Source organism: Falco rusticolus, chromosome W (genome assembly GCF_015220075.1).
Source record: "Falco rusticolus isolate bFalRus1 chromosome W, bFalRus1.pri, whole genome shotgun sequence".
Lineage (NCBI taxonomy): Eukaryota > Metazoa > Chordata > Aves > Falconiformes > Falconidae > Falco > Falco rusticolus.
This window is the reverse complement of record NC_051209.1, coordinates 9,864,127-9,891,674: the sequence shown is the minus strand read 5'-3', so window position 1 is coordinate 9,891,674 and position 27,548 is coordinate 9,864,127. Positions and strand designations below refer to the sequence as shown.

Sequence of the window (27,548 nt, the reverse complement as noted above, 5' to 3'; positions counted from 1 at the left end):
ACATAGCCCCATACAAGCTACTATGAAGAAAATTAATCCTGTCCCAGCCAAAACCAGTACGGGGAGAAAATATGATGAAAAAGCTCAGGAAAAGGTCAGGATAAAGACAGGGAGATCACTTACCAATTACTGTTGGGGCAAAACAGACTTGACTTGGGAAAAATTAAGTTAATTTATAGACAATTAAAATAGAGTTGGATGGTGACAAACAAAGACAAAAACCCCTTAAACACACACACACCCCACCCCACCCCACCCCCGTGGCTATTTTTCCCAAGCTCAGTTTCACTCCTTCCTTCCCAACTCCTCTGCCTTCTCCCCCCACCCTAAATGGCACAGAATGGCACGGGGGATATGGGGAATGGAGGTTGCAGTCATTTCGTAACAGTTCCTCTCTGCCGTTCCTTCCTCCTCACACTTTTCCTCAGCTCCAGTGTAGGGTCCCTACCGCAGGGCGCACAATCCTTCACAAACTGCTCGAGCATGGGTCCTTTCCAGAGGTTGCAGTTCCTGTCAGGAGAACCTGCTTCTGCATGGACTCTCCATGGGCCGCAGTTCCTTCGGGGAATATCCACCTGCTCCGGTGTGGTCTTCTCCATGAGCTGCAGGAGAATCTATGCTCTTGTGCCTAGAGCACCTCCTCCCATTCCTTCTTCTCTGGCCTTGGTGTCTGCAGGGTTGCTTCTCACACTTTTTTTTCCTTATGCCTCACACTGCCATGCAGTGTTTTACCCTTTCTTAAGTATGTTATCATAGAGGCACCTCAAAATGAGGGAAGCTTCTCAAATAACATCATTTTGAGAAGCAAAATGGAGAAATTTAGTATAAAAAAGGAAAGAAGAATCATTAACAGTGAATGTAATTGTGTTTGAGAGGAAACGAGTATTAATTTGACTAGGTGCCTGATAAATTTCCCATTTCAGCCTATAGGTTTGTTGGTGGGTTGTTTTTTTCAGTAGTTGATGGTGGCGGTTATTGTTGACAAAACCATTTCTTTTAAGGTGAGTCGTAATTTTGAGCTGGTTGGACGGGTTAATTTGGATCAGCTGGAACAAATGAAGGGGAAAACAGAGAGCTCCAGCAGCGATGAGGAAGAAAAAGAGTTAAGCCACAAGACTGAAGGCAGAGGTTAGTATAGTTGCTTTCTCTTTTATGCTGGATACTGTAATGGACACTGCCAGTTTTATCAAGCAAGACCAACTGTTGACTCAACAGCAGATTCCTTAAGTCATGGAAGCTTGTCAGTATGGGCAAAATGGAGCTTTTGTCAAGACACATTCCTCAAGGAATTTTGTGTTTCTAATGCTTATGACAAGATTTCTGTTTAAGAAAACCAAATCATGCTCCAAAAAAAAATGTTATGAGAAAATACTGGTAACATCTGTGACTGTGCAGATAACATCTATGAGGGCTTAGAAAAATACTAAGTAAGTGGAGTATTTTAGTGGGCTGTCAGATTATTCTGTGTTGGTAACCCATGTTCAGCTTTGCTGCTCCACATTATAGCCATGAGGGATATAGTTCAGTGGCCAAGTTTATTCTGGGGCTATTGTCTGCCCAGTGCTTACAAAGCATTCCTTCCCTCCTCTTTGTGGGAGCTGACCCTTTTGCCATCACTTTGGTTGGCAACTCTGAAGCCAGGGTAGTCCCATTCCTTACCTCCAAATCACCGTTCCAACTGTGTACTTTACATTTGTGCCTAAATTCACATCTATGAATAATCCCACTGGGTTCAGTTAAGTCTTATTCATGTGTTTATTGTTCAGATGGTTAGCTGAGTAGGGATAAAGAAAGGTAGTTCTTGGTGAATTGGACTCTGAGGGTTGTTGTGTGTTTTTGTGTTTGTTTGGGGTTTTTTTTGCCTTTAATATTAAAATAATTTTAGTGCAAATATCTGGTCCTGACTGGAATACTCCATGTTTTCTCACAGTCATCTGCCCTATAGTGCATGACTTCATCAATGGAATGCAGTATGTTTGCAATTCTTGTTCAACAGTAAAAGGAGCTTGATTTGAACTAATAACTGCAGTGAGCCTCGTCATGCCTAATCATCAGGTTCCAGGGGTCATCCAACCTCCTGATGCTGACTGCAGGCTGCCAAGTTTCTATGTACTTATAACTAAAAGCAAGCTGCCATGTTTACCTTTTTCCTTCTGAAATTTCAGTTTTCAATTGAAAACTCATTTCAAGTTCATTCAAGAGTTATTCACAAAAGAAAACATGTCTCCCTAGGTATTCTCAAACCTGTAAAAGGTAAAGATTGCTAGATTCACAAGCAGTTTACAAAACATGAAGGGGCCATTAACACTTCACTTTGTGACTGGTGATATCTTTATTTAATGAGGAAGAGAGTTAGATAGGAAACAACTTTTATTGAAAAACATCCTCCACGAGATCTTTGTTAGCAGCCCTAAAGGAAATCAGGAGAGGAGCAGGAGGGATGTTGATTTCACACATGTTCCAAAGTTTGACATTATTAGCGCTGCACCCTCATGCAGAAGTTTGTTCAAGTGTCTGTTCAGCGGGGGATGTGACCCTAAGAGCTTCAGAGCTGAAAGAATGAGTCTAATGCTTTGACTAAAGGACCAGCTTCCTCTAATTTGCAGCTGTAGCAGACATTAATGTTTTGTGTAGACCAACAGCTAGAAATGGATGAAGAGTCATGCTGTCTTTGTGAGGCTTGCATCAGCACTACACACAAGCGCAGGTGCTGAAATGACCCTGGAAACCATGGTATCCAGACAGAGAAAAAGAAGGTACTATCAGCTGAGCCTCATAAATCCCTATAAACTCTACTATGGGAGAAAAAAAATAAAACTAAGATCATCATTTAAATTGGCTTCAGGATACTTGAGATTCTTGACACTTATTATGAAAATGTAAGAATACCACCTTCTAGGTTGGAGATTAAAATTTGCAGGGAGAAACAGACATAACTGTGCTTTGTGTGATCAGTAATTAAGCTAGGTATAATGTTTTAGCAATTTTTATTTGATTTTATTTTTTCACCTGCAGTCTTCTGTAATATCTGTGATTGGCTGAAAAATCTGTATTTGACTGTTCAAATGAGTGGTCTAAAAATCATGCTTATTTCCCAAATTGTATTTCACCGCTGTTCTTTCCCAGCTTCCCTTTAGAAGTGACAGTTGTTAATTTTTCTCCTTTTCAGGTAATATCAGTTCTAATTTTTAATATTTTTTTACTAGAGCAGATAAAAATACAGAAAGTCCTTATGCCATCTACAAAAGTCCGAGTTCTACTGACTTTATCTTTTGCAAAATGGTATCTTGCACCTGGTCTTCAAGTGTCCAACTGACACAGGTGCTGAAGACATGGCTACGTGGCTTGGGTGCAGTGTCACATGTTAGCATCATCTTCTAATTGATATTCAGAAGCTGCTTCCAATTCAAAAATATGGACTTCAAGAGAGCATACTTCAGCTTATTAAGGAAGTTGGTAGGTGGAATTGTTTGGGAGTCAGCACTGAAGGTCACGTGAGTCAGTGTTGAAGGGCAAAGGAGCTCAAGCAAGCTGGGAGATATTTTAGAATAACCTCCTCCAAAGCATGAGAATGGTCCATCCCAATACTCAGCAAAATGAGTAGATATATCAGGAGATGAGCTTGACTACACAAGGGACACATGACTGAGCTGCAGTGCAAAAAGAATGTATACAGGATGTGGAAGCGAGGACAGGCTATAAACGAGGGTTATAAAAGCATTGCCTAGGCACGAAGGGATGATGTTAGGAAACCCAAAGTCCAACTCGAGTTGAAGCTGGCAAGTTATAAAAAGGGCAACAAGAATTGCTTCTACCACCAGGTCACCAATAAAAGACCATACAAGGAAAATGTGGACCCACTCCTGATTGGGGCAGGTGATTTAGTGACAGGGGGTGCAGATAATACTGAAGTACTCAATGCCCTCTTTGCCTTGGTCTTCCGCCACAAGTCCTCCCAGGCCCCTGTGCCTAGAGACAGGATTCAAGAAGTAGAGGAACTACCAATAGTGGTGAAAGACCATTTCAGGAATCTCTTGAATGCAACCCATACAAGTCCATGGGACAAGTTGCATCTCAGGGCGCTAAGAAAATCGGCTGATATTCTTACAAGCCCACTCCCTATCATCTTTGAAAGGTTGTGGAGATCAGGGAAGATCCCTGGTGACTAGAGAAAGGCAAATGTTGCACCCATCTTCATAAAGGGCAGGAAAGGGGATCTGGGGAAGCTATAGGCCAGACAGCCTCACTTTGGGCCCTGGGGAAAAAAAAAAAAAAAAAAAAAAAATCACAGAGCAAGTCCTCTAGGAAGCTGTTCTTGATCACATGAAGGAAAAGGTGAATCAGAATAGTCATCCATACTTGACCAACCCAATGTAATTTTATTGTGGAAGGTATAGGTCTATGCATGAGAGAGCAATGGATGTTGTATACCTTGACTTTAGGAAGGCTTTTTATATTGTCTCCCATAACATCTTTGTATCCATGTTGGGATGTTATGGTCCAGGTGGATGGGCTAACTGGATGAAAAATTGAGTGGATGATCAGGCTTAAAGGTGTATTGTCTAACAGGTCATACTCTACCTGGAAGCCCTGCAGGACTACTGCAGGGGTCTATCCTAGGACCTTGTCTGTGTAATGACCCTAATGTTGATCTAGTTGAGGCGACAGAATGCACCTCATCAAATTTGTGGATGACACCAAACTCAGGGGCTGCAGTTGATATGCCCAAGGGTAAAGCTGCCTTTTAGAGGGATCTAGGCAGACTGGAGGAATGGACTAACAACCACCTCATCAATTTTAACAAGGACAACTGCTAAGTCCTGCACCTGGGAAGAGCCCCTTGCAGTGATACAGGCTAGGGACTGAGTGACTGGCTGGGGAGCAGCTCTGCTGAAGAGACCTGAAAAACAGCAAGCCAAACATGGGTTAGCAGTATGCCCTGGCAGTGATTATGGCTAACAGTATTCTGGTCTGTATCAAGGAGTGTAGCCAGTAGACTCAGGGAAGTGATTATCTCCCTCTACTCAGCACTTGTTAGACTGCATCCAGCTCCCCATGAAAAATTAGTTATTTAAAAGTCAGGAAATACCAAGTGCTGAAGACAATGGGTTAGCATTTTGCCATTTATTTCCTTCTGCCAAACTCTGAAAAAATCTTTTGTATAAATAAAACAATGAAAAAATGTTATTTTCAATTCTATACCATTACAGTCAACATAATGCATCTAAAATGTGTCCACAATATATCAGGTACACATTTTTAGGAGAAGGAAAAAAACATTTCTAGGCTTGTTAAAAGGATAATGGTCCTGTATTTTTATTAATAGGTTTGCAAAACAAAATCTAATCGATTACAGTATTTACATGTTATTTGAAAAATAGTGATAAAAGCATGTCAATTGTTTCTTTTTTTCATTTTTGGTAACTATTACAAACACTCAATCCAGGTATGAAACTTTTTAAAGTCATTTGAAATGAGGCCAATTAAAAAACAAATACAGGCACAAAATTTACACTTTTCCCTCCATTGTGTTTTCTACATGATGCTCCCTCCCTCCTCCAAAAAAAAAAAAGCAACCCTTCCCAAACAAAGCTAAAAAAATCCTGCAAACCCACAACTGCTAGATCTTTAAAAGCAAAATACCATGCTTCAAGTAGCACTAATTCAAATAATGCAATTTTTGCCATCAATTTTATTTGAAGCTGTCTAGAGCAATATTTCCTCAGCAGCTTCTTCATCCCTCCCCAACAAACAAAAGTAACCCCAAGACAAAGACACATGCATTTCTAGAACTAGTTTTTAGTCAAGTATTTCCTACTTATTGGAAATAAGTTCTACATACCATGAGCACCAGATCCTGTATTCCTTATTCAAGGAAGATTGCTGTTGAGTTGAGTAGGATTTCCAAAGTGCAGGATCAGCCACAAGATATGTAGATTCTTATTCATTCTATACTGCTCCCCTCATGCTAAAAAGCTAAGGAGTAGGGGGAAAAATTAGCAACTCCCATCAACTCTCCAGACTCAATGTAGTATGTAACTATTTTACTTCTGCTCATGAAAAGATGCAAGCACTGACATCATTCCCTCCCACTATACCAAGACAAAAAAAAGCACACCCACCCCACAGAGTGGGGGGTGGGAAGAGACAACGATACCAATCTTGACAGAAAGTACTGGTGAGAGATGACTAGATGCTCATTTAAATATTGATATAATTATGAGGACCAATATGTTTGGCCCATAAGCAGCATAGCTGTTCTGTTAGCTTGGTTCTTGAGTTAAAAAAATACAATTTTTTAAAACACTAAACAGAAATAACAAGTTTTATATTAATGGGAATTCTTTTCCCTGTCCCCTTCCCCTTTGGAAAGTTACCACCACTCATTTTGCATGAGAAAGTTAATTGTGCCATTTTTGCAATAGTTAAAGCTGATAGGAAATAAACATATGGCAAACAAAACCACACAGTCACATTAGATCTATCAAATACTGAAGTTATAGGTGAATACTAATGAACAGCTTACCTGGAATAAAGGATGACAATTCACAAACCATTATCTAGAAATTAAAGACTTTTTATTTATTATTAAAAAAAATCACAGTATTTTAAGAAATTAAATCCACAGTGGGATTTTAAGCACAATTTGTTTTCCTTTAAAACTTTGTTGCTTCCTCCTTTCACCACCTTGCCCAGCAGTCTCTCAACTTTAAGCATAATGACAACAGGCAGTACTAATAAATGCAGAGATGTCCCTTTGTTAATTTTGAGGTATTAGGAAACAGGTGGCTGTTTTAAGCAAAGCAGTTTATCTTTTTTTTTTTTTTAGATAAACAAAGTTGTGTTCAGTCTGGAAAGTAATCATGTATTGAAACTAGAAAAACACACAAAAATTTTTGTGTTGAAATGTTACACCACCATCCCCAACCATGCTCATTACACTTCTGTTTCCAAACAATGCAAGTCTCCACTGCAAAGCACATTGTGTAATGTAGAGACACAGGGAGTTGTTTCATTAGTCCAATATGAATGTAATTTCCCATTGTCAAGATCCAGAAGAAGAGATGCAGTGATGTAATGGAACCACTTATTCCATCATGTAAATAACTTTAATATACACACACTCACATAGGTACCAGTGCTTTGAAAATAGATCATTCATTCCTAAAAGCAGCTTTATTTCTTCCTTCTGCCCACCCCACCTGCCCATCCCTTCCAATTCACCACTGTTCAAGTAAGTTGATTAAAATAACACCAAATTTATTCATTATTGGCCTCTGAGGTCTCTTGGAGATGTTTGTCAGCAGCTACAACACTGACTGTAGTTTCACTGTTGTGGGACAAGTCCACCACCATTTTCTCAGTGCTTTCCTTTTCTTCTATTGTCAGTGTATTAACAGTCTTTTCTGTGTTCTCCTTCAGTTTGCTGTCCTCTCTGGTCCCTTCCTTACTTACATTCAGAGCCCTGAAAATCCAAGCAGCAGAAAATGGAAATCTTTACAATCCAAACATGCTTTGGATACAAGGAAGAGTACTTCTCCCAAGCAGTTAACACCAATAAATCTTATTAAATAGAAGTACTTCAAATGTTGCAAGTTTTAAACAGACGAGAAATAATACTTTCTCCTACCCTTTATCCCTCCACAGCCTAGCTACAATATTACATTCAAATGTCTTTCACATGCCAGTAATCCTGGCTGAGATCTCCTCTTGGAAGAAACTCTAGTCAGCAGAGACATCCGTTCTATTGAACAGATCTTTGTCAAGAGAAGGAAAATTAATGTTCCAGAGATGCCTATTATTTCACAGTAGACTGATTTATGAGCATGAGAAGAAAAGATCTTTACTATTAACTTCACTGTATGCTTTTTGGGGAAAGAGAACACTTATTGAGGTTTTCCTTCACTTGAAGCCCTTAACACTTCTCTGTACATAATTCTTTGCACTGGAACCTCAAGTTTAGTTGCAAGCATGCTAAAGAGAAATAATAAGGAAAAGAAAAAGCCAAAAGAAACCCAGATTCCATATAATTTGCTGTCATTTCCATGTTGCTCTTCTGGCAAGAAAACATCAATAAGACTCAAGTAATGTTAATTTTAGACCAACCAACTGGTATTCACCTCAAAATGAAGTTTAAGCTTTAGGATCATAAAGAACATTTATGTAACTAATTTGGATTTGATAACACTAGATTTTAACTCCCAGAGGCAATTTCTGGAATGATCTGTATTCCAGAAACCCTTGGCCATCTGTAGATAAGTTTCCTTCAGTTTGAGGTCTGATCTAGACCTGAAACTGGAATCATGTTTGGACATACAGAGATATTCAGGTAAAGGTTTAAAAACAGTTATCTTGGATTTCTGGGTTCCTAGGTCAAACAGGAAAGACAGAAACATCTTAGCTGAGTAAATACATCTGATAATTGCATCCAACAATGTTTGTTAGACAGAATTCTTCCCTTGTTAGAATTTGTCATATCCCTGTGTTTGCTTTCATTACAGGTTGTTTTGTGGGGTGTTTTTTTTGGGGGGGGAGGGGGGGAATGGATGGGGAGATGCACAAAGATCAGCTGTTATATTTCGCTGCTATGCAAAGGAGTCTACAAACCAACTTACATGCCATGCCTCAGGATATGTCGTTCCCACTCAGAGCCCTCTGTAAATGATCGGCCACAGAACTCACATGGAAAGCGCTTCTCTGGAGCTCCACTGTCAGGATACATCACGGACTCTGGGAGAGAACAAAATTATCTGCACATTCATGAGCATCAGGGCAAGAAGGGACCCTTATGATTATAATTATACTCTGATCTTCCCTGCTGCCCTTCAGGAAGAAAAAAAAATATCCCAAAGCATTAAAAGGAAAATCTTGTGCTAAGTAGGTGTTTCTGAAATTTGTCCTCCCTATCCTAAAAAAAATAAAAAAGTCATAGAATGGTTTTGGATGGAAGGGTGGATAATCTAGTTCCAACCCCCCTCCCCCCCTGCTATGGGCAGGGGCATCATCCACTAGACCATGTTGCTCAAAGCCCCATCCAGCCTGGCCTTCAATACTTCCAGGGATAGGGCATCCACAACTTCTCCAGGCAACCTGTTCCAGTACCTCACCACGCTCACAGTAAATAATTTCTTCCTTATATCTAGTCTGAATCTACCTTCTTTTAGTTTAAAACCATTACCCCTTGTCCTATCACTACAGACCCTACTAAAATGTCTATCCCCATCTTTCTTATAAGCCCCCTTTAGATACTGAAAAGCCACTATAAGATGTCCCTGGAGCCTTCTCTTCTCTAGGCTGAATAACCCCAACTCTCTCAGTCTGTCTTCATAGAGGAGGTGCTCCAGCCCTCTGATCATGTTCATTATCCTTCTCTGGACTCCCTCCAACAGGTCCATGTCCTCCTTATGTTGGGGGCTCTAGAACTGAAGGAGCTCATTTTACTACTGAAAAATGCAAGGTGTGAAAATTCTATAGCCACCACTATGAGAAAAGGTCAATTAACTATAATATGGAAATGGGGGTGTGGGACTTTCAAAATAACAGAGTGCTTCCCACTCAGGTATTAATACAAAACCTTTGTTGTTCATGTAGGTACCTAAAAGTGAACTCAGGTTCTCTGAAGTGACCAAGATTCCAAGAAGCTACAGAGCCATTCTGAAAAGTCACAACATGCTGCATCTGAAAAATCCCATCCCTCATCTTAAGTCTGTTATATTTGCAGAGATGTTTTATTGCTCCCTGTATTTGAACAAGTAGAGAGATTGCAGGGTTTTACATTAAAACCAGCACTGAGAGTTTAGTGTGGAAATAGCTTGAAAGCAAAACCAAAAGGGAACACTGAGTCAATATATGATTTTGAAATCAGTGGTACAAATCTTAGGAAATGAACACTGGGTATACTTGGCATCTGAAACTCATAAGAGATTGTCATCCCTTCAACATGAAGTCTTATGAATAAGAGAGTATCACTGAAAGGATGGTATCTTAACTGCACAGGTGTTTCATCTGATCCTAATTTATACAAAACATTTACAGCCTCATTTGCAGAGATGTCAAGCACTTAGCTTTACATCCAAAGTTACTGACAGCTAAGGGAACAGCATTTCTGAAAGCCAATCTCAATGTCAAAAGAGCCAGTTTTAACAAAAGAAGAAACATTTTCTAATAAATATCAGCACATAAGCCTTTAAAAATAATTCCATGGACCATCTCACTTCATTCTTTTCACTAGAAAGGAGACAGCATATACTCAGAGCATTAATTTCATAGCAGGAATTACCTTAATTAAGAAGTCAACAGAATGTCTTTCTTACTCCTCCCAAATTACATCATGAAAGAAAAGGGATTTTACTTCATTTCGGTTCTTATATCTGCTCACTTGGTTTCTTCACTCTCAAGTTTACTCCATTAGAGATCAGCCTATAAACTCAGAACCACCCACGTGCTCACTTTTCTTCTCTATGTTAGGTATAGCCATATATAAAGATATAATACCTTCCATCTAGAAGAAAAAAAGCTTATTTCATATTTCTTGGTATCAGTGATTTACTACATGGTTAAACAACAACAAAGCAAGGCTCCCTTCTGATATGAACAACAGAAAGAAAGTGGGTACAATGGGCTCCATTTACATCTAGATCTGACTCCTGCAGTTAATATCATATACACAGTCCAAATTTATAAAATAACACCAAAACACATTACCCCTATACCATGACTAATCCAACACCTACAGAGAATAGATTTTCAGAGCCAACAGCTCCTCTTCAGTAAAAGAACAAAACTGTTGCAGCACAAACTGAACTAGCAAGCTGTAACAAAGCTTTACCATTAATCAGATTCTACTGTCCACACCATTTTTTTTCTGTCTTCCAAAGGCCAGACAACACTGCCCCATCTAAGTTCTTCCTTCTCCAAGCTCCCCCACCATACAACCTCCCTCTTCCACCCTCCTTAGAGCTATTTAACCACTTAGCAAGAACAAGCTACAGCTGCTCATCATCCATGTCAATCAACCCACTGCCTTCGAAGCAAGGCCACAGCTGCATATTATCAATGTTAATCAACCTACTGCCTTCATTCCTCTACACAAAACCAGAGTACAGTAGACAATACGAAATTTATTCTAGGACTGTGCAGACATAATAGAGCCTATTTTGCTCAAATGAACTGGGAGAATTTATAATTCACATTAACAAGCACTATCCTAATAATACTGCTGTCCCTTCTGAATATATTATATGAATATATTATATTCCCCATGAGTCCCTGATTAGTTTGGTTTCTTGGACTGTGAATTCAGATTGCCTCCCAGAAAGAGCAATCAGGCTGTGCACTTACCTGGGGTCTACAAAAGAGAGGTAACATATTGCATACACACCTGACTTGCATTTCATTTTCCCACATTACACACACAAGCACACATGCACACTTTATTTTCATGTACTGAAGAAAAAAAAACAGAGAAAAAGATTCAAGTTTCTTTTAAAAGTGAGATATAAAGGTCAATAGACACAAACAGTCCATCTGGGATACAACTTCTCGCAAGAACAGCTACTCTTTCCCTAGAGTATCTCAGAAGAATATCCATTTCCATGCTCATCTTCTTTTTCTAGGTCCAAATATTTTCTTTTGTCCTTTACCAGAAACCAATCTTTCCTTTCCTTTTTGAACTGGTTTTGGCTGGAATAAAGTTTTCTTCATAGTAGCTCGTATGGTGCTGTATTTTGGATCTGTAACCAAAACAGTGTTGATAACACAGGGATGTTTTAGTTATTGCTGAGCAGTGCTTACACAGCATTAAGGTCTTCTCTGCTTCTTGTACTGCCCCACCAATGAGCAGGCTGGGGGTGCGCAAGAAGTTGGGAGGGGACACAGCTGGGACAGCTGACCCCAGCTGACCAAAGGGATATTCCTCCAGGTAGAGTATGACCTGTTAGACAATACACCTTTAAGCCTGATCATCCACTCAATTTTTCATCCAGTTAGCCCATCCACCTGGACCATAACATCCCAACATGGATACAAAGATGTTATGGGAGACAATATAAAAAGCCTTCCTAAAGTCAAGGTATACAACATCCATTGCTCTCTCATGCATAGACCTATACCTTCCACAATAAAATTACATTGGGTTGGTCAAGTATGGATGACTATTCTGATTCACCTTTTCCTTCATGTGATCAAGAACAGCTTCCTAGAGGACTTGCTTGTGGATAACTGGCTAGCGGAAAAGGGTCACATAGACATAGTCCAGCTGGCTGGACAAAAATGCACATCGCTCTCAGCTTATCTGAAGTAAAGCAAAATACACTGTCTTTGGCTGTCCTTGTTACACAATAACAGGAAGATTTCGGTGGGAAAAGAATGTTGCAGGTGGGAACAGATAACTACAGAAGAGAAACTAGGGGCGGGCTTGGTATTTAGGCAACTAACCAATAATGAGCTTAACTTTTGTAATATGTATGAGCTAATTATAAGAAGGCATAAAAGGTGACTGTAAGGGACAATAAACGAAGTCTGCTGATCACTCATATTGAGTGACTGTGTCTTCCCTCCGTTGCGACAAATGGCGCCCGAACAGGGACCCTAGAGAGGGCTGAACCTGCGAGCCACGGTTCGACAGAGATTCGGGTACTGGTCCTGAAAGCAGCGCAGGAGGCGGAAGGGCACAGTCCCCGCGCCCGGGAGCACCTACAGAGGGTCCCGCCGGCCACGCGTCGCCGAAGTCTCGCAAAGGCTGCAACAGCGCTGACGAAGGTATGGGGAGACAAGCGACGTACGATTCGCTCATATGCTTTTTAGAAAAGCGGAGCGTTCGGGACATAGATTGTAAAAAGGAATTCCTGGGGTTATTAGCGTATGGCATAGCGTCCGGGACCCCTGCAGCAGCAGCGAGCGGCGGCGCAGCCCGGCCCGGCAGGCCCCTTCCTGGCCGCGGTTTCTCTCCAAGGCGGCACCCCCCCCCTCCGATCGGCGCCATGGCGATGCAAGCGGCCAAGCGAGCTGACATCTGGCTGCCCCCAGAGGTCAATCGGGTCCTTTATATTCGGAACCTGCCGTATAAAATCACAGCGGAGGAAATGTATGATATTTTTGGGAAATACGGACCTATTCGACACATCAGAGTTGGAGACACTCCTGAAACAAGAGGAACAGCTTAAGCTTCTCAAGGAAAAATACGGAATTGATTACAAACCCACCAAAAAAAAAAAAAAAAAAAAAAAAATGCTTCAGATGTCCCCTACAAGAAATGGGTTTCTGCCTTGAACTAGCAAACATCTCTGTGCTTAAAGAGAAGCCTTTTTGCCTTGATGGAGATAATTTATTCTGTATTCTGTATTTATGCTGTATTCTGAATGTGGAAATTGGTTGGGACTAGGAGGCTGGCTTAAAGGCATTTTGCAAACGGGATTATTATTTTTGATCATTATTGTAATAATAGTTTTTTGATCAAAACCAGCCAAAATTATTTGTAAGCATTAGGCATATCTGAAGAGAATGCTTTTATTTGAATCAGCAGTTAAGGTGTAGTTTAGTCTGAGGCTGTGGTTTTATCTGCTTCTGGTGAATTTTTGAAGTGATGAAATCAGAGATACAAGGTATACTAAGAGTTATGAGGTAATAAGGTAATAATCTAAGTAAGGGTGCTGTCTTTTATATCTACAAGTGCAACATGCTTTTATGTAGCAGAGAGAAACTTTAACAATAATGTTGCTTGAGCGAGATGTGCATGTGACAACTTGGGAAAAGGGATATCACAACTGGAGTGCAACAGTGTTTCTACGTCTGGCAGAGTGTAATCTTTCAAGACCTGAGTTTAGACAGTCTAAAATAAATTGTTAGTATTCAGAAAACCCATCTTAAGCCTCTTTTGCTTACATAGTGTTATGGAAGTCAACTGCTATTGTAGAGAATTAATGATTTTTTAATACATATTAACAAATACTACTATTTTAACTTGAGGCAGTTGAGTGAGAAATACTCACGTGTAGCATTTGAGGGAATGTCAGCATAAATCGCACTTACAGTAAGACTGCATTTTTAATTACTGTACTCGTTAAGATTCGATGATGCCATAAGGCTAAGGCCTTTTATCACAGATTGGTTCTGAACTAAAAGGTGTGTGCACATGTAGATATGCACATTTGTGTTATTTTCCTTAATTGGCTACAAAATAATATAATTAGTTTGGGGACTAGATCTTGGGAATTTGTCTATTATACTTCTGTTTGTTAAGGAACGTGCATAACATACAGCACCCATGTAGGCTTGGCTTGTGGCATAGTTGTCAAATTTAGCATAGACATTCAGACAGATAAGCAACGTACTCTTCTTGTGTGTATCACCTACAAGCCATTATGGCTTAGTGTGTAAATCTGTATGTAACTATTGAAAAATCCCCTTATGAATGTATATAGCTTAGAACTAATTTTTCCCCTTTGTTAATTCTTTGATATCAATGAGGTATTCTTCAGAAAATGTATGGACTGGTTGGTTGCATAAGGGCAGTTGTTATTTGGACAGAAAATTGTTAATGGTCAGGGATTTTCCACTTAAATATTTACAAATATTCCTAGTCAAACATCAGTTTGGTTTCTTTTTGGGTTTTGAGCTTGCATTAGTCCATGTTCAGAACTTTAAAATTACCTTTGAATTTTTTAAACTTTTTATATCACTGGAACAGAAAGAGCATCGAAATTAAAGCTTCAAGCTAACTTTATTTTTCAAGTATTTCAGGAATTATACTTCTGAACTGAGATTTTATAAGTTGGCTGTGTATTTTCCTGTGTTAAAACGCTGTTATTGAAAATGGTCAACCAAGCCTATGTCGCCCAAAATAAAAACTGGGGAATTGTGGATAACTGACTAGCTGAAAAGGGTTGCATAGACATAGTCCAGCTGGCTGGACAAAAATGCACATCGCTCTCAGCTTATCTGAAGTAAAGCAAAATACACTGTCTTTGGCTGTCCTTGTTACACAATAACAGGAAGATTTCGGTGGGAAAAGAATGTTGCAGGTGGGAACAGATAACTACAGAAGAGAAACTAGGGGCGGGCTTGGTATTTAGGCAACTAACCAATAATGAGCTTAACTTTTGTAATATGTATGAGCTAATTATAAGAAGGCATAAAAGGTGACTGTAAGGGACAATAAACGAAGTCTGCTGATCACTCATATTGAGTGACTGTGTCTTCCCTCCGTCGCGACACTTGCTCTGTGATTTTTTTTTCCCCAGGGCCCAAAGTGAGGCTGTCTGGCCTATAGCTTCCCCAGATCCCCTTTCCTGCCCTTTATGAAGATGGGTGCAACATTTGCCTTTCTCTAGTCACCAGGGATCTTCCCTGATCTCCACAACCTTTCAAAGATGATAGGGAGTGGGCTTGTAAGAATATCAGCCGATTTTCTTAGCGCCCTGAGATGCAACTTGTCCCATGGACTTGTATGGGTTGCATTCAAGAGATTCCTGAAATGGTCTTTCACCACTATTGGTAGTTCCTCTACTTCTTGAATCCTGTCTCTAGGCACAGGGGCCTGGGAGGACTTGTGGCGGAAGACCAAGGCAAAGAGGGCATTGAGTACTTCAGTATTATCTGCACCCCCTGTCACTAAATCACCTGCCCCAATCAGGAGTGGGTCCACATTTTCCTTGTATGGTCTTTTATTGGTGACCTGGTGGTAGAAGCAATTCTTGTTGCCCTTTTTATAACTTGCCAGCTTCAACTCGAGTTGGACTTTGGGTTTCCTAACATCATCCCTTCGTGCCTAGGCAATGCTTTTATAACCCTCGTTTATAGCCTGTCCTCGCTTCCACATCCTGTATACATTCTTTTTGCACTGCAGCTCAGTCATGTGTCCCTTGTGTAGTCAAGCTCATCTCCTGATATATCTACTCATTTTGCTGAGTATTGGGATGGACCATTCTCATGCTTTGGAGGAGGTTATTCTAAAATATCTCCCAGCTTGCTTGAGCTCCTTTGCCCTTCAACACTGACTCACGTGACCTTCAGTGCTGACTCCCAAACAATTCCACCTACCAACTTCCTTAATAAGCTGAAGTATGCTCTCTTGAAGTCCATATTTTTGAATTGGAAGCAGCTTCTGAATATCAATTAGAAGATGATGCTAACATGTGACACTGCACCCAAGCCACGTAGCCATGTCTTCAGCACCTGTGTCAGTTGGACACTTGAAGACCAGGTGCAAGATACCATTTTGCAAAAGATAAAGTCAGTAGAACTCGGACTTTTGTAGATGGCATAAGGACTTTCTGTATTTTTATCTGCTCTAGTAAAAAAAATATTAAAAATTAGAACTGATATTACCTGAAAAGGAGAAAAATTAACAACTGTCACTTCTAAAGGGAAGCTGGGAAAGAACAGCGGTGAAATACAATTTGGGAAATAAGCATGATTTTAGACCACTCATTTGAACAGTCAAATACAGATTTTTCAGCCAATCACAGATATTACAGAAGACTGCAGGTGAAAAAATAAAATCAAATAAAAATTGCTAAAACATTATACCTAGCTTAATTACTGATCACACAAAGCACAGTTATGTCTGTTTCTCCCTGCAAATTTTAATCTCCAACCTAGAAGGTGGTATTCTTACATTTCATAATAAGTGTCAAGAATCTCAAGTATCCTGAAGCCAATTTAAATGATGATCTTAGTTTTATTTTTTTTCTCCCATAGTAGAGTTTATAGGGATTTATGAGGCTCAGCTGATAGTACCTTCTTTTTCTCTGTCTGGATACCATGGTTTCCAGGGTCATTTCAGCACCTGCGCTTGTGTGTAGTGCTGATGCAAGCCTCACAAAGACAGCATGACTCTTCATCCATTTCTAGCTGTTGGTCTACACAAAACATTAATGTCTGCTACAGCTGCAAATTAGAGGAAGCTGGTCCTTTAGTCAAAGCATTAGACTCATTCTTTCAGCTCTGAAGCTCTTAGGGTCACATCCCCCGCTGAACAGACACTTGAACAAACTTCTGCATGAGGGTGCAGCGCTAATAATGTCAAACTTTGGAACATGTGTGAAATCAACATCCTCCTGCTCCTCTCCTGATTTCCTTTAGGGCTGCTAACAAAGATCTCGTGGAGGATGTTTTTCAATAAAAGTTGTTTCCTATCTAACTCTCTTCCTCATTAAATAAAGATATCACCAGTCACAAAGTGAAGTGTTAATGGCCCCTTCATGTTTTGTAAACTGCTTGTGAATCTAGCAATCTTTACCTTTTACAGGTTTGAGAATACCTAGGGAGACATGTTTTCTTTTGTGAATAACTCTTGAATGAACTTGAAATGAGTTTTCAATTGAAAACTGAAATTTCAGAAGGAAAAAGGTAAACATGGCAGCTTGCTTTTAGTTATAAGTACATAGAAACTTGGCAGCCTGCAGTCAGCATCAGGAGGTTGGATGACCCCTGGAACCTGATGATTAGGCATGACGAGGCTCACTGCAGTTATTAGTTCAAATCAAGCTCCTTTTACTGTTGAACAAGAATTGCAAACATACTGCATTCCATTGATGAAGTCATGCACTATAGGGCAGATGACTGTGAGAAAACATGGAGTATTCCAGTCAGGACCAGATATTTGCACTAAAATTATTTTAATATTAAAGGCAAAAAAAACCCCAAACAAACACAAAAACACACAACAACCCTCAGAGTCCAATTCACCAAGAACTACCTTTCTTTATCCCTACTCAGCTAACCATCTGAACAATAAACACATGAATAAGACTTAACTGAACCCAGTGGGATTATTCATAGATGTGAATTTAGGCACAAATGTAAAGTACACAGTTGGAACGGTGATTTGGAGGTAAGGAATGGGACTACCCTGGCTTCAGAGTTGCCAACCAAAGTGATGGCAAAAGGGTCAGCTCCCACAAAGAGGAGGGAAGGAATGCTTTGTAAGCACTGGGCAGACAATAGCCCCAGAATAAACTTGGCCACTGAACTATATCCCTCATGGCTATAATGTGGAGCAGCAAAGCTGAACATGGGTTACCAACACAGAATAATCTGACAGCCCACTAAAATACTCCACTTACTTAGTATTTTTCTAAGCCCTCATAGATGTTATCTGCACAGTCACAGATGTTACCAGTATTTTCTCATAACATTTTTTTTTGGAGCATGATTTGGTTTTCTTAAACAGAAATCTTGTCATAAGCATTAGAAACACAAAATTCCTTGAGGAATGTGTCTTGACAAAGCTCCATTTTGCCCATACTGACAAGCTTCCATGACTTAAGGAATCTGCTGTTGAGTCAACAGTTGGTCTTGCTTGATAAAACTGGCAGTGTCCATTACAGTATCCAGCATAAAAGAGAAAGCAACTATACTAACCTCTGCCTTCAGTCTTGTGGCTTAACTCTTTTTCTTCCTCATCGCTGCTGGAGCTCTCTGTTTTCCCCTTCATTTGTTCCAGCTGATCCAAATTAACCCGTCCAACCAGCTCAAATTACGACTCACCTTAAAAGAAATGGTTTTGTCAACAATAACCGCCACCATCAACTACTGAAAAAAACAACCCACCAACAAACCTATAGGCTGAAATGGGAAATTTATCAGGCACCTAGTCAAATTAATACTCGTTTCCTCTCAAACACAATTACATTCACTGTTAATGATTCTTCTTTCCTTTTTTATACTAAATTTCTCCATTTTGCTTCTCAAAATGATGTTATTTGAGAAGCTTCCCTCATTTTGAGGTGCCTCTATGATAACATACTTAAGAAAGGGTAAAACACTGCATGGCAGTGTGAGGCATAAGGAAAAAAAAGTGTGAGAAGCAACCCTGCAGACACCAAGGCCAGAGAAGAAGGAATGGGAGGAGGTGCTCTAGGCACAAGAGCATAGATTCTCCTGCAGCTCATGGAGAAGACACACCGGAGCAGGTGGATATTCCCCGAAGGAACTGCGGCCCATGGAGAGTCCATGCAGAAGCAGGTTCTCCTGACAGGAACTGCAACCTCTGGAAAGGACCCATGCTCGAGCAGTTTGTGAAGGATTGTGCGCCCTGCGGTAGGGACCCTACACTGGAGCTGAGGAAAGTGTGAGGAGGAAGGAACGGCAGAGAGGAACTGTTACGAAATGACTGCAACCTCCATTCCCCATATCCCCCGTGCCATTCTGTGCCATTTAGGGTGGGGGGAGAAGGCAGAGGAGTTGGGAAGGAAGGAGTGAAACTGAGCTTGGGAAAAATAGCCACGGGGGTGGGGTGGGGTGGGGTGTGTGTGTGTTTAAGGGGTTTTTGTCTTTGTTTGTCACCATCCAACTCTATTTTAATTGTCTATAAATTAACTTAATTTTTCCCAAGTCAAGTCTGTTTTGCCCCAACAGTAATTGGTAAGTGATCTCCCTGTCTTTATCCTGACCTTTTCCTGAGCTTTTTCATCATATTTTCTCCCCGTACTGGTTTTGGCTGGGACAGGATTAATTTTCTTCATAGTAGCTTGTATGGGGCTATGTTTTGGATTTCTGCTGAAAACAGTGTTATTAATACAGAGATGTTTTAGCTATTGCTGAGCAGTGCTTACACAGCGTCAAGGCCTTTTCTGCTTCTCATGCTGCCCCACCAGCGAGTAGGCTGGGGTGCACAAGAAGTCAGGAGGGGACACAGGCAGGACAGCTGGCCCCACAACTGACCAAGGGATATTCCAGACCATACGATGTTGTGCTCAGCAATAAAAGCTTTGGGAAGAAGAAGGAAGGGGGGGACGTTTGGAGTGATGGCGATTGTCTTCCCAAGTAACCGTTATGTGAGGTGGAGCCCTGCTTTCCTGGAGATGGCTGAACACCTGCCTGCCCATGGGAAGTGGTGAATAAATTCCTTGTTTTGCTTTGCTTGCACGCGCGGCTTTTGCTTTTCCTATCAAGCCACCTTTATCTCAACCCACGAGTTTTCTCACTTTTACCCTTCTGATTCTCCCCCCCATCCCACTGGAAGGGGGAGTGAGCGAGCAGCTGCGTGGAGTTTAGCTGCCCACTGGGGTTAATCCACAACGCCTTCTTCCTGTCCTGTTTGAGTTGAGAGAGTGACTGGGTGGGCTTCTCCCTGCCAGCCAAGATCAACCCACCACACAGTAGCATATCAGCAAATAGGAAGCTACCCTAAATACAGCAGTGTGTTAGTATCATGTTCCTAGAAGTGACAGCTGTGTTGAGGTGCTCTGACTTAACAAGTTACATATTCAGATTTAAGCAAAGGCAGCCACATGCATGGCACTTACTGTGACTCAGCTCATGCACAGAAACTCTTTATGATGCAGTAAGCCAATCGTGCACCTAAGCCCAGAGAGTGGGCACAAATTAGCCAGATAATATTTAGAAAATATTAAAGAAAGACAGGGAGAAAATTATCGTTACTACTGGGAGTAGTCACTTCAGGTTTTTTATTGGAGAGAAGGAAGACCCAATGTGGTGGTTTGACCCTGGCTGAATGCCAGGTACCCACCAAAGCCGCTCTATCACTCCCCTCCTCAACCAGATAGGGGAGAGAAAATATAATGAAAGGCTCATGGGTCGAGATAAGGACAGGGAGATCACTCAGCAATTACCATCACAGGCAAAACAGACTCAACTTGGGGGAATTAAGTTGAATTTATTACCATTCAAATCAGAAAAAAACCCCACCTTCCCCCCACCCCTCCCTACTTCCCGGGCTTAACTCAATTCCCAATTTCTCTACCTCCTCCCCCCGAGCGGCACAGGGGAATGGGGGTTACAGTCAGTTTCATCACACGTCTCTGCTGCTCCTTCCTCCTCACACTCTTCCCCTTCTCCAGCGTGGGGTCCCTCCCACGGGAGACAGTTCTCCATGAACTTCTCCAACGTGAGTCCTTCCCGTGGGCTGCAGTTCATCACACGCTGCTCCAGCATGGGTCCCTTCCAGGGGGTGTAGCCCTTCAGGAATGGACTGCTCCAGGGTGGGTCCCCCGTGGGGTCACAAGTCCTGCCAGCAAAGCTGCTCCAGCCTGGGCTCCTCTCTCCACAGGTCCTGCCAAGAGCCTGCTCCAGCGCAGGTTCTCCGCGGAGTCACAGCCTCCTTCAGGCATCCCCCTGCTCTGGCCTGGGGCCCTCCACAGGCTGCAGGTGGATATCTGCTCCACCATGGACCTCCATGGGCTGCAGGGGCCACAGCCTGCCTCACCATGGTCTTCACCACAGGCTGCAAGGGAATCTCTGCTCCAGCACCTGGAGCACCTCCTCCCCCTCCTTCTTCCCTGACCTTGGTGTCTGCAGAGTTGTTGCTCTCACATAGTCTCACTCCTCTCTCCTGCTGGTGCAGAATTCCCACCACCACCACCACCTTCTTAATATGCTATCACAGTGGCGCTACCACCATTGCTGATTAGCTTGGCCATGGCCAGCGGCAGGTCCGTCTTGGAGCTGGCTGGCATTGGCTCCATTGGACACGAGGGAAGCTTTTTGGCATCTTCTCACAGAAGCCACCCCTGTAGTCCCCCCGCTACTGAACCTTGCCATGCAAACCTACTACACTCAAGTAGAGGGAAAATCTTCCCAGCCTGATGCACTCAGTCAGAGGGGTGGGGAATAGTGCTTCTTGGATCTCCTAGGACCCTTGCTGTGGTCACTGGGAGATGTGCAACATTTCAGATACCAGTTAAACTGTAGAAAGATTCTCAAGTAGCAATAAGGATCAATAAAGGAAGACAAGGATACCAAGCCAACATAAGTTCACAGTGTTCATTTAAAAAACGCATTCAGTTTTGCTGGTGCTCTTGACACTCATTTTGTCATATTTTTTTTATTTTGGGGGGGAGGAGGGGGGGCAAAATGTTGTTCAGTCAACAAAGTGTGAACAAGTTTTTAGTGACAGTCAGGCAGCTCAGGTCCTGATACCTGGATTCAATGAGTTCTGTCTCCACAAACTAACAAAAAACCCCACTCTATAAACATGCCTCAGTTCTAGAATTTTGCTACTCTCACAGCAACACAGCTAAGAACCACAGAAATCCAAAGCAGACAGAAAGCCTGTGGAAAGCTTGACTTCTCCAAGTATGGATCAGGTCTGTACTCAGAAGGTTCCACACAAACACCAAAGCAGCCTTAACTTAAGCAGTAAGTTCTATCTTTCCCTCGTTAAACGTAAACTGGAATGTACTGACTTGTGTTTTTAAAATATGCATGGCATGTCACTTTGCCTAAGTTGCCAGATCAAGCTTACACTTTGGAAGCTCCTGTGAGTGTCTGAATCACATAGCCTTAATGTTGTTTCTTAACTTAAAAAAATAGCTCACAATATACAAATGCTTTTTTCCAGATAATCATACTCTACATTCAATAGTCAGTGAATTCTGGTCAATCTCAACAGCTTTAGAAACCACAATCTTGAATTTCTAAAAGAATTCAGAACTTGAGAGAAACTGAAGCCCAGCACAGGCGCCTTCTCCAAATTTTGGAAAAAAAATGCAAGTTGGCTATTCAGAGTGGACATGCAAATAAAGTAGATATAGCATTTGCAAGAAGTAGATTGTTACAAATTAAATCCCTTTGGATGTTACCTTGTGCTCATCTCGAAGATGAGTGCCCAGCTCCTCTGTGTGTTTGGTCTCATAGTAGCAGAGTTGACATTTGTAAGGTTTAAGTTCATTGTGTTTCTCTATGTGTTGCTGCAAACTCTCATCACTGGAGCAGGTAAAGGTACACTTATCACAGCGGAAAACAACTCCCTGCAAGTATTTTGACAGTTTGGAACGGCAAACTTCAATGGGAACAACCCGCTCTTCTGTGGGGAGAGGGGAATGTTTATTAAGTTTTAAGAAATAAAAACCATCAGGCAATGTGTCAACAGCTTGTAACATACCAGCCACGCAAGAAACAGGGTCTGCTATTTGTGTATGCAATCCATCTGCCGAGCTAAAACTGGACCAACAAAGAAATACAAGAAAATTCCCTTTCTATACAGAGAGAGTTAATCCTACATGACTACAAATGCAGGTGTCCTTGCAAATGTAACCACTCATTGGTGAACAGGATGGGGAAGAAGAGATTTGGGGCAGATAAGAGCGTTGGGGCAAATTTGTGAGACAGAGTAGCAGAGCCCAGGAATATAAAAACAGACATAAATCAGTCAGACCAAGCTCCATTCTGGCTCAATACATGACACAAGCCAGTAAAAGGTGCTAGAACTGTAATAAACAGGGAGCATGTAGGGTGATTCCAAATACATCGCCCTCCCAGCTTCTGATGATCAGAGCTGGTATTCTCACCATCACATTTAATGCTACTCAAAGTGGGAGTGAGAGGTTGCGTACAGCAGTGTCTTCCTCCTGAAGTTGGTTGTGCAGCAATCAGCCAGGGGCAGAAATTTTCAATACACCCTCAGCTTTTTAATAGTTAAGATTCAAAATCCACACATACTTAATTTCATGCTTCCCACGATTCTGATTATGCTACAAGCATGTATTGAAAATGCTCTCACTGAGTTATTAAACTCTCTACTTCCTTCCTCTCATACAAAACACACACTTTTAATAGGGCAGCACAATTAATTTCAGTCTTCTATAGAGCCGGAATCCTGATGTGTGTAACATTCATCCACTGTGGTTCTCTGAGCTGTGCATGCAAGGGGAAATCCCAAATTTGACCTTTCAGCAGAGGGTCACCAGAAGATCTTCACTACAGCTTTTGTTACTCAACTGTCCTTTTGAAGTTAGAACACTGAAATGTAGTACTATTCTTCCTTATGGACTGCAGATTAAAGGAAGAGTTTGATCTTCCTCATTAACGATATCTTCAAACAAAAATATTCCCAGGCCTGATTCTTAGAGGGTAAACATGAAGGGTAGGGGACTTGTGTCCATTGACACCTCTCTCATAATTTCTATAGGGAGGCAAGAGCTACATAATTCATCCACTTGTTTATGGCCAATGCATAACCCCCACTGCTCATGAGTCTAATTTTCCACAGCCCATCTAAATATTCCACCCTCCTCAGTTTCTTCTCCTCCCTGTCCTCCCCTTTTTTTGAACAAGGAAGTTTTCCTACCTCAGAACTTTCTCTTTGTGCACTTTAAAAAGTGGAAGTTTTCCCCAAAGCTATATCTGAGTGAGACTCTGAAAACGTGTGGGTCCTCTCCAGCTAAAGAAGTTGCAAAAAAATGCTAAGTTGTGTCCATTCAGGATCAAGTGGGAAAAGGGATGGGGGTGCACATGCTCTAAGACATAACAGGAGTTAAAGCTGTCATTTTGGACACATAACAAGAATATTTTAAAGAGTATTTTACAGCTCTGTGCAACTGAATTCACTGAAATAAGGTAACTGCTTTTAAAGTGAAAAAAAGTTCCAACTAAAAGTTTTTAAAAAAGAAACACTAAAGCATCTGAAAATGAGATTTTTCTCTAGCACATAACACATGTTTTTAAAAAACACTAAAGCAGGGGATGGTATAAAAGGTTTTATCCACCACTTGGAGCAATGCATCATCCTAATTCATATCAGTAAAACCCATCATCTCACTGACAATCACCCACCCACACATCTGCCAAATCACAGGCAACACAACATAGACTGACTTCCCAGCCTGATCTTGGACTTGCCTTATCACCATGGACCTGCTTGGCAATCACTGGATCTGGTTCTGACCTGTGGTTTAACTTCCTGGTTTGATCTTGGATCTGTATCATCGCTGCAAATTTGCCTGATGATCTGGGCTCTTGGTAGAACCTGGCCATCATCTCTGGGTCTGTCCTGCTTGCCTTGCTCAGGTACTGTGGGGCTGGGCCCTGGCCAGCAAGGCTCCACCCCTACTGTCCATGTTATCCTCCTCTACTCCCTGGAGCAGCTGGCACTTGCTGCTCCATGACAGTAATGACTGTAAACTTAAATGTGCATGTATTCATGTCAGTGAGCTTAATCCAAACAATTAACTTAAAAATTGCAAAGTGATTTGAATTTAAAACATCATATTTAGCAAGGTGATGCTCTAATAATCTCTGACCACTTTAATAGCTGTCTCTCATCACACCCCCACCCCCATTTTCTATATTTGGCTACTCATTTATACACTTACTGTATCTGAGCAACTGGCAAAATTGCAACAAATAGGTGAGTTCTATCCAGAAACTGTGAAACTTAGCTTTGGCTTCTGTACACAAATTTCATTAAAGTTCAGCAGTGCCCACAAAGGCTACCATGTATGCGCTGTAAAAAGATGACATGCCATGGAACAGTTTAGCAAAAGGACTAAGGGGACCTCTGCCCCACCCCCACCTCCAGCATCATCTCTGAAGAAATTTAATCACTGCCTTAGATTGAAACATTTGGGCTACTTGTAATACAGATCTGAGATTAAATAGAAAAGCAATGAATGATGCGCTAAATATTTATAGTATGTAAAGCCAAAGCAGGCATATGTTTTTCTCACAACATAGGAAAAAAAAAAAAAAAAAAAAAAAGCATTAACACTCTAAAGCCCTTATATATGAAAGTTTACTATTCCAGAGAAACAGATGACAATTCTATGAAATGGAAGGACAAAACAATTATTTATACCAAGAAAAAATAGTAAAATAAATACTAAAAACAAATGCCTTGAGGGTTATAAACAAGAAACCCTAACTATTGATCTTGGTGGGTTGTGTTCAGTGCTGGAAAAATATCAGGGCATTTCATGATGGGAAAATTTGCTGGCAAGGATAATAAAAACTAATTGCACTGCTTGGACTAAATGAAAGGCCAACAGCTCTGCTGGGCACGTAGCAGGATTCACTCTCCGTTATGGAACTTTCAAGAGCTCACAAGATTTGCCTGTTATGAAGGCCAAGAGGAACTCAAGAGCCAAATCTCTTCTCATTGTTTGCCTGTAAAGTAGCTACTGAGTTTGTAATTTCCATACTTACTCCCTGCTTCAGCCCACAAAGGATGAATTGTGCTTGACCAACCAGACTGCCTTCTATGATGAAATAATTTGCTCAGTGGATGAGAGGAGAACTGTGGACATCATCTACCTTGATTTTTAGCATGGTCTTTGACATGGTCTCCAACAACATCCTTGTTGACAAGCTGGCAAGATTTGGACTGGAAAGAGATGTATCACAAGCTGGGTAGAAAAACTGATAAACTGAGCCATTAACTACCACCTTTTGAGGTAAGAAAAGTCAAACTGGCAGCTAGTCATGAGTGGAGTTCCTCAGAGGTTGATTCTGGGTCTGGTACTATTCAATATCTTTATAAATGATCTGTATGACAGTATTGAATACACCCTCCCAAGCTTGCAGATGACACTAAACTGGGGGGAGAGGTAGATACACCAGAAGGAAGAGCAACCTTACAGAGACCTCGACTGGCTGGAAGACTGGGCCACAAGAATTGATTGAGGTTTAACAAAGATAAATGTCAAGTCCTGCACCTGGAACAGAATAATCCCAAGCAGCAGTACAGGTTGGGGTCTAACTGGCTGGGGTTGGAACTCTGCTGTAAAGTACTTGGGGATCCTGATGGGCAGCAAGCTGAATATGAGGACAGCAGTGTGCCCTGGTAACAATTGAAGGCAAACCAATCCCTAAAAGGTAGTTATAGAGAAGATGGAGGTACTCCCTTCATAAGGCTGTGTGGTGACAGGACAAAAGGCAATGGGCACAAGTTGCTTCAGGGGCAATTCCATCTGGATATAAGAAAATTCTTCACCATGAAAACAATTAGACATTGGAATAGGTTATCCAGAGAAGAAGTGGAATCTCCCTTGCTGGAAATATTCAAGACTTGGCTTGACAGGCCCTGGATAACCTAATCTAAGGTCCTGCTTCCAACAGATGGTTGGACCAGATGATCTCCAGAAGTCCCTTCCAATGTAGACTTTTCTATGATTCTATGAATCAAAGTAAATCACTCTGAGGAACTGACTGAGCAGAGTAGGTGACACATGACAGAAGGCTGTCAGTGGCAAACTGGCAACATCCTGCTGGCCATAACACTTAAATGTTGTAGCTTGGTAAGAATCAACTTCTGTAGCTATTCACTAAGAGGCAAATAGTCTTCATTTCAACTGCATGCTGCCAAATCAGGGACTTGAGATGCCACCATTTTGAAAGCTATAATGTAAGTTAGAGATCTAGAAGTGTTTCTCACTTTGCTGGAGGGATAGGGATTTTTGCATAGGAGAGAAGATAAAATGGATCAAAGCCTTCAGTCTTCTGACTTTATACTGCTTCCTTTACCTGGAGAACAAGTGTGCTTAGACCACAGCTTGAGACTGTCCTTGTTTTATCAATCCAAATGGCTACAAGTAAGGAAGGCTATCTGAGACTGTGCAACATCCTTCAGTCCTGTCTGCACAGCAGCACCTTCTTTCTGTGCACATTAAACCCCATCAAACATCCTCTGCTTTAGCTGCCACAATTAGACACCAACAATAGGTTTTAATCTGGATATATACACCAGAATGAAAAATTTTAAGAAAGGACCTTAATTTCTTTACAGTCAGGGTGCTACATGCCTGAGAAAAATCCTTGCCCTTCCCTCAGGGGCCTATAAAACTTTAAAGGCTAAATTTTCATTTGCTTTA

At 41.3% G+C, this 27,548-nt stretch overlaps 2 protein-coding genes across 4 annotated transcripts in view; one reads left to right on the top strand and one right to left on the bottom strand.

Annotated features, from left to right (window-relative positions):
* LOC119140747 (zinc finger protein 462-like) overlaps positions 1-6,825 on the top strand; it is a 97,604-nt gene extending 90,779 nt beyond the window's left edge. For all 3 annotated transcript variants that reach the window (XM_037372292.1, XM_037372291.1, XM_037372290.1), the window contains exon 11: positions 1,002-6,825. In XM_037372292.1, the coding sequence (XP_037228189.1) occupies positions 1,002-1,133 (132 nt within the window). In that variant the 3' untranslated portion in view covers positions 1,134-6,825. The remainder of the gene's footprint in view (positions 1-1,001) is intronic.
* Positions 5,292-18,469, bottom strand: LOC119140760 (zinc finger protein 462-like). Its single transcript, XM_037372337.1, has 3 exons — positions 18,364-18,469; positions 8,616-8,730; positions 5,292-7,465 (listed from the first exon to the last, which is right to left on the bottom strand). Exons 1-3 carry the CDS (start codon positions 18,434-18,436, stop codon positions 7,261-7,263), a joined length of 393 nt encoding a protein of 130 aa, XP_037228234.1. The 5' UTR covers positions 18,437-18,469; the 3' UTR covers positions 5,292-7,260.
* Positions 18,470-27,548: the final 9,079 nt, after the last annotated feature.

Coding starts and splice junctions, on each gene's coding strand:
- LOC119140760 (XM_037372337.1), bottom strand. CDS start 18,436: ATGAAGGGGAAAACAGAGAGCTCCAGCAGCGATGAGGAAGAAAAAGAG. Junction 8,731..18,363: donor CCACAAGACTGAAGGCAGAG/GTTAGTATAGTT, acceptor GTTCTCTCCCAG/AGTCCGTGATGTATCCTGAC. Junction 7,466..8,615: donor CATATCCTGAGGCATGGCAT/GTAAGTTGGTTT, acceptor TTGGATTTTCAG/GGCTCTGAATGTAAGTAAGG.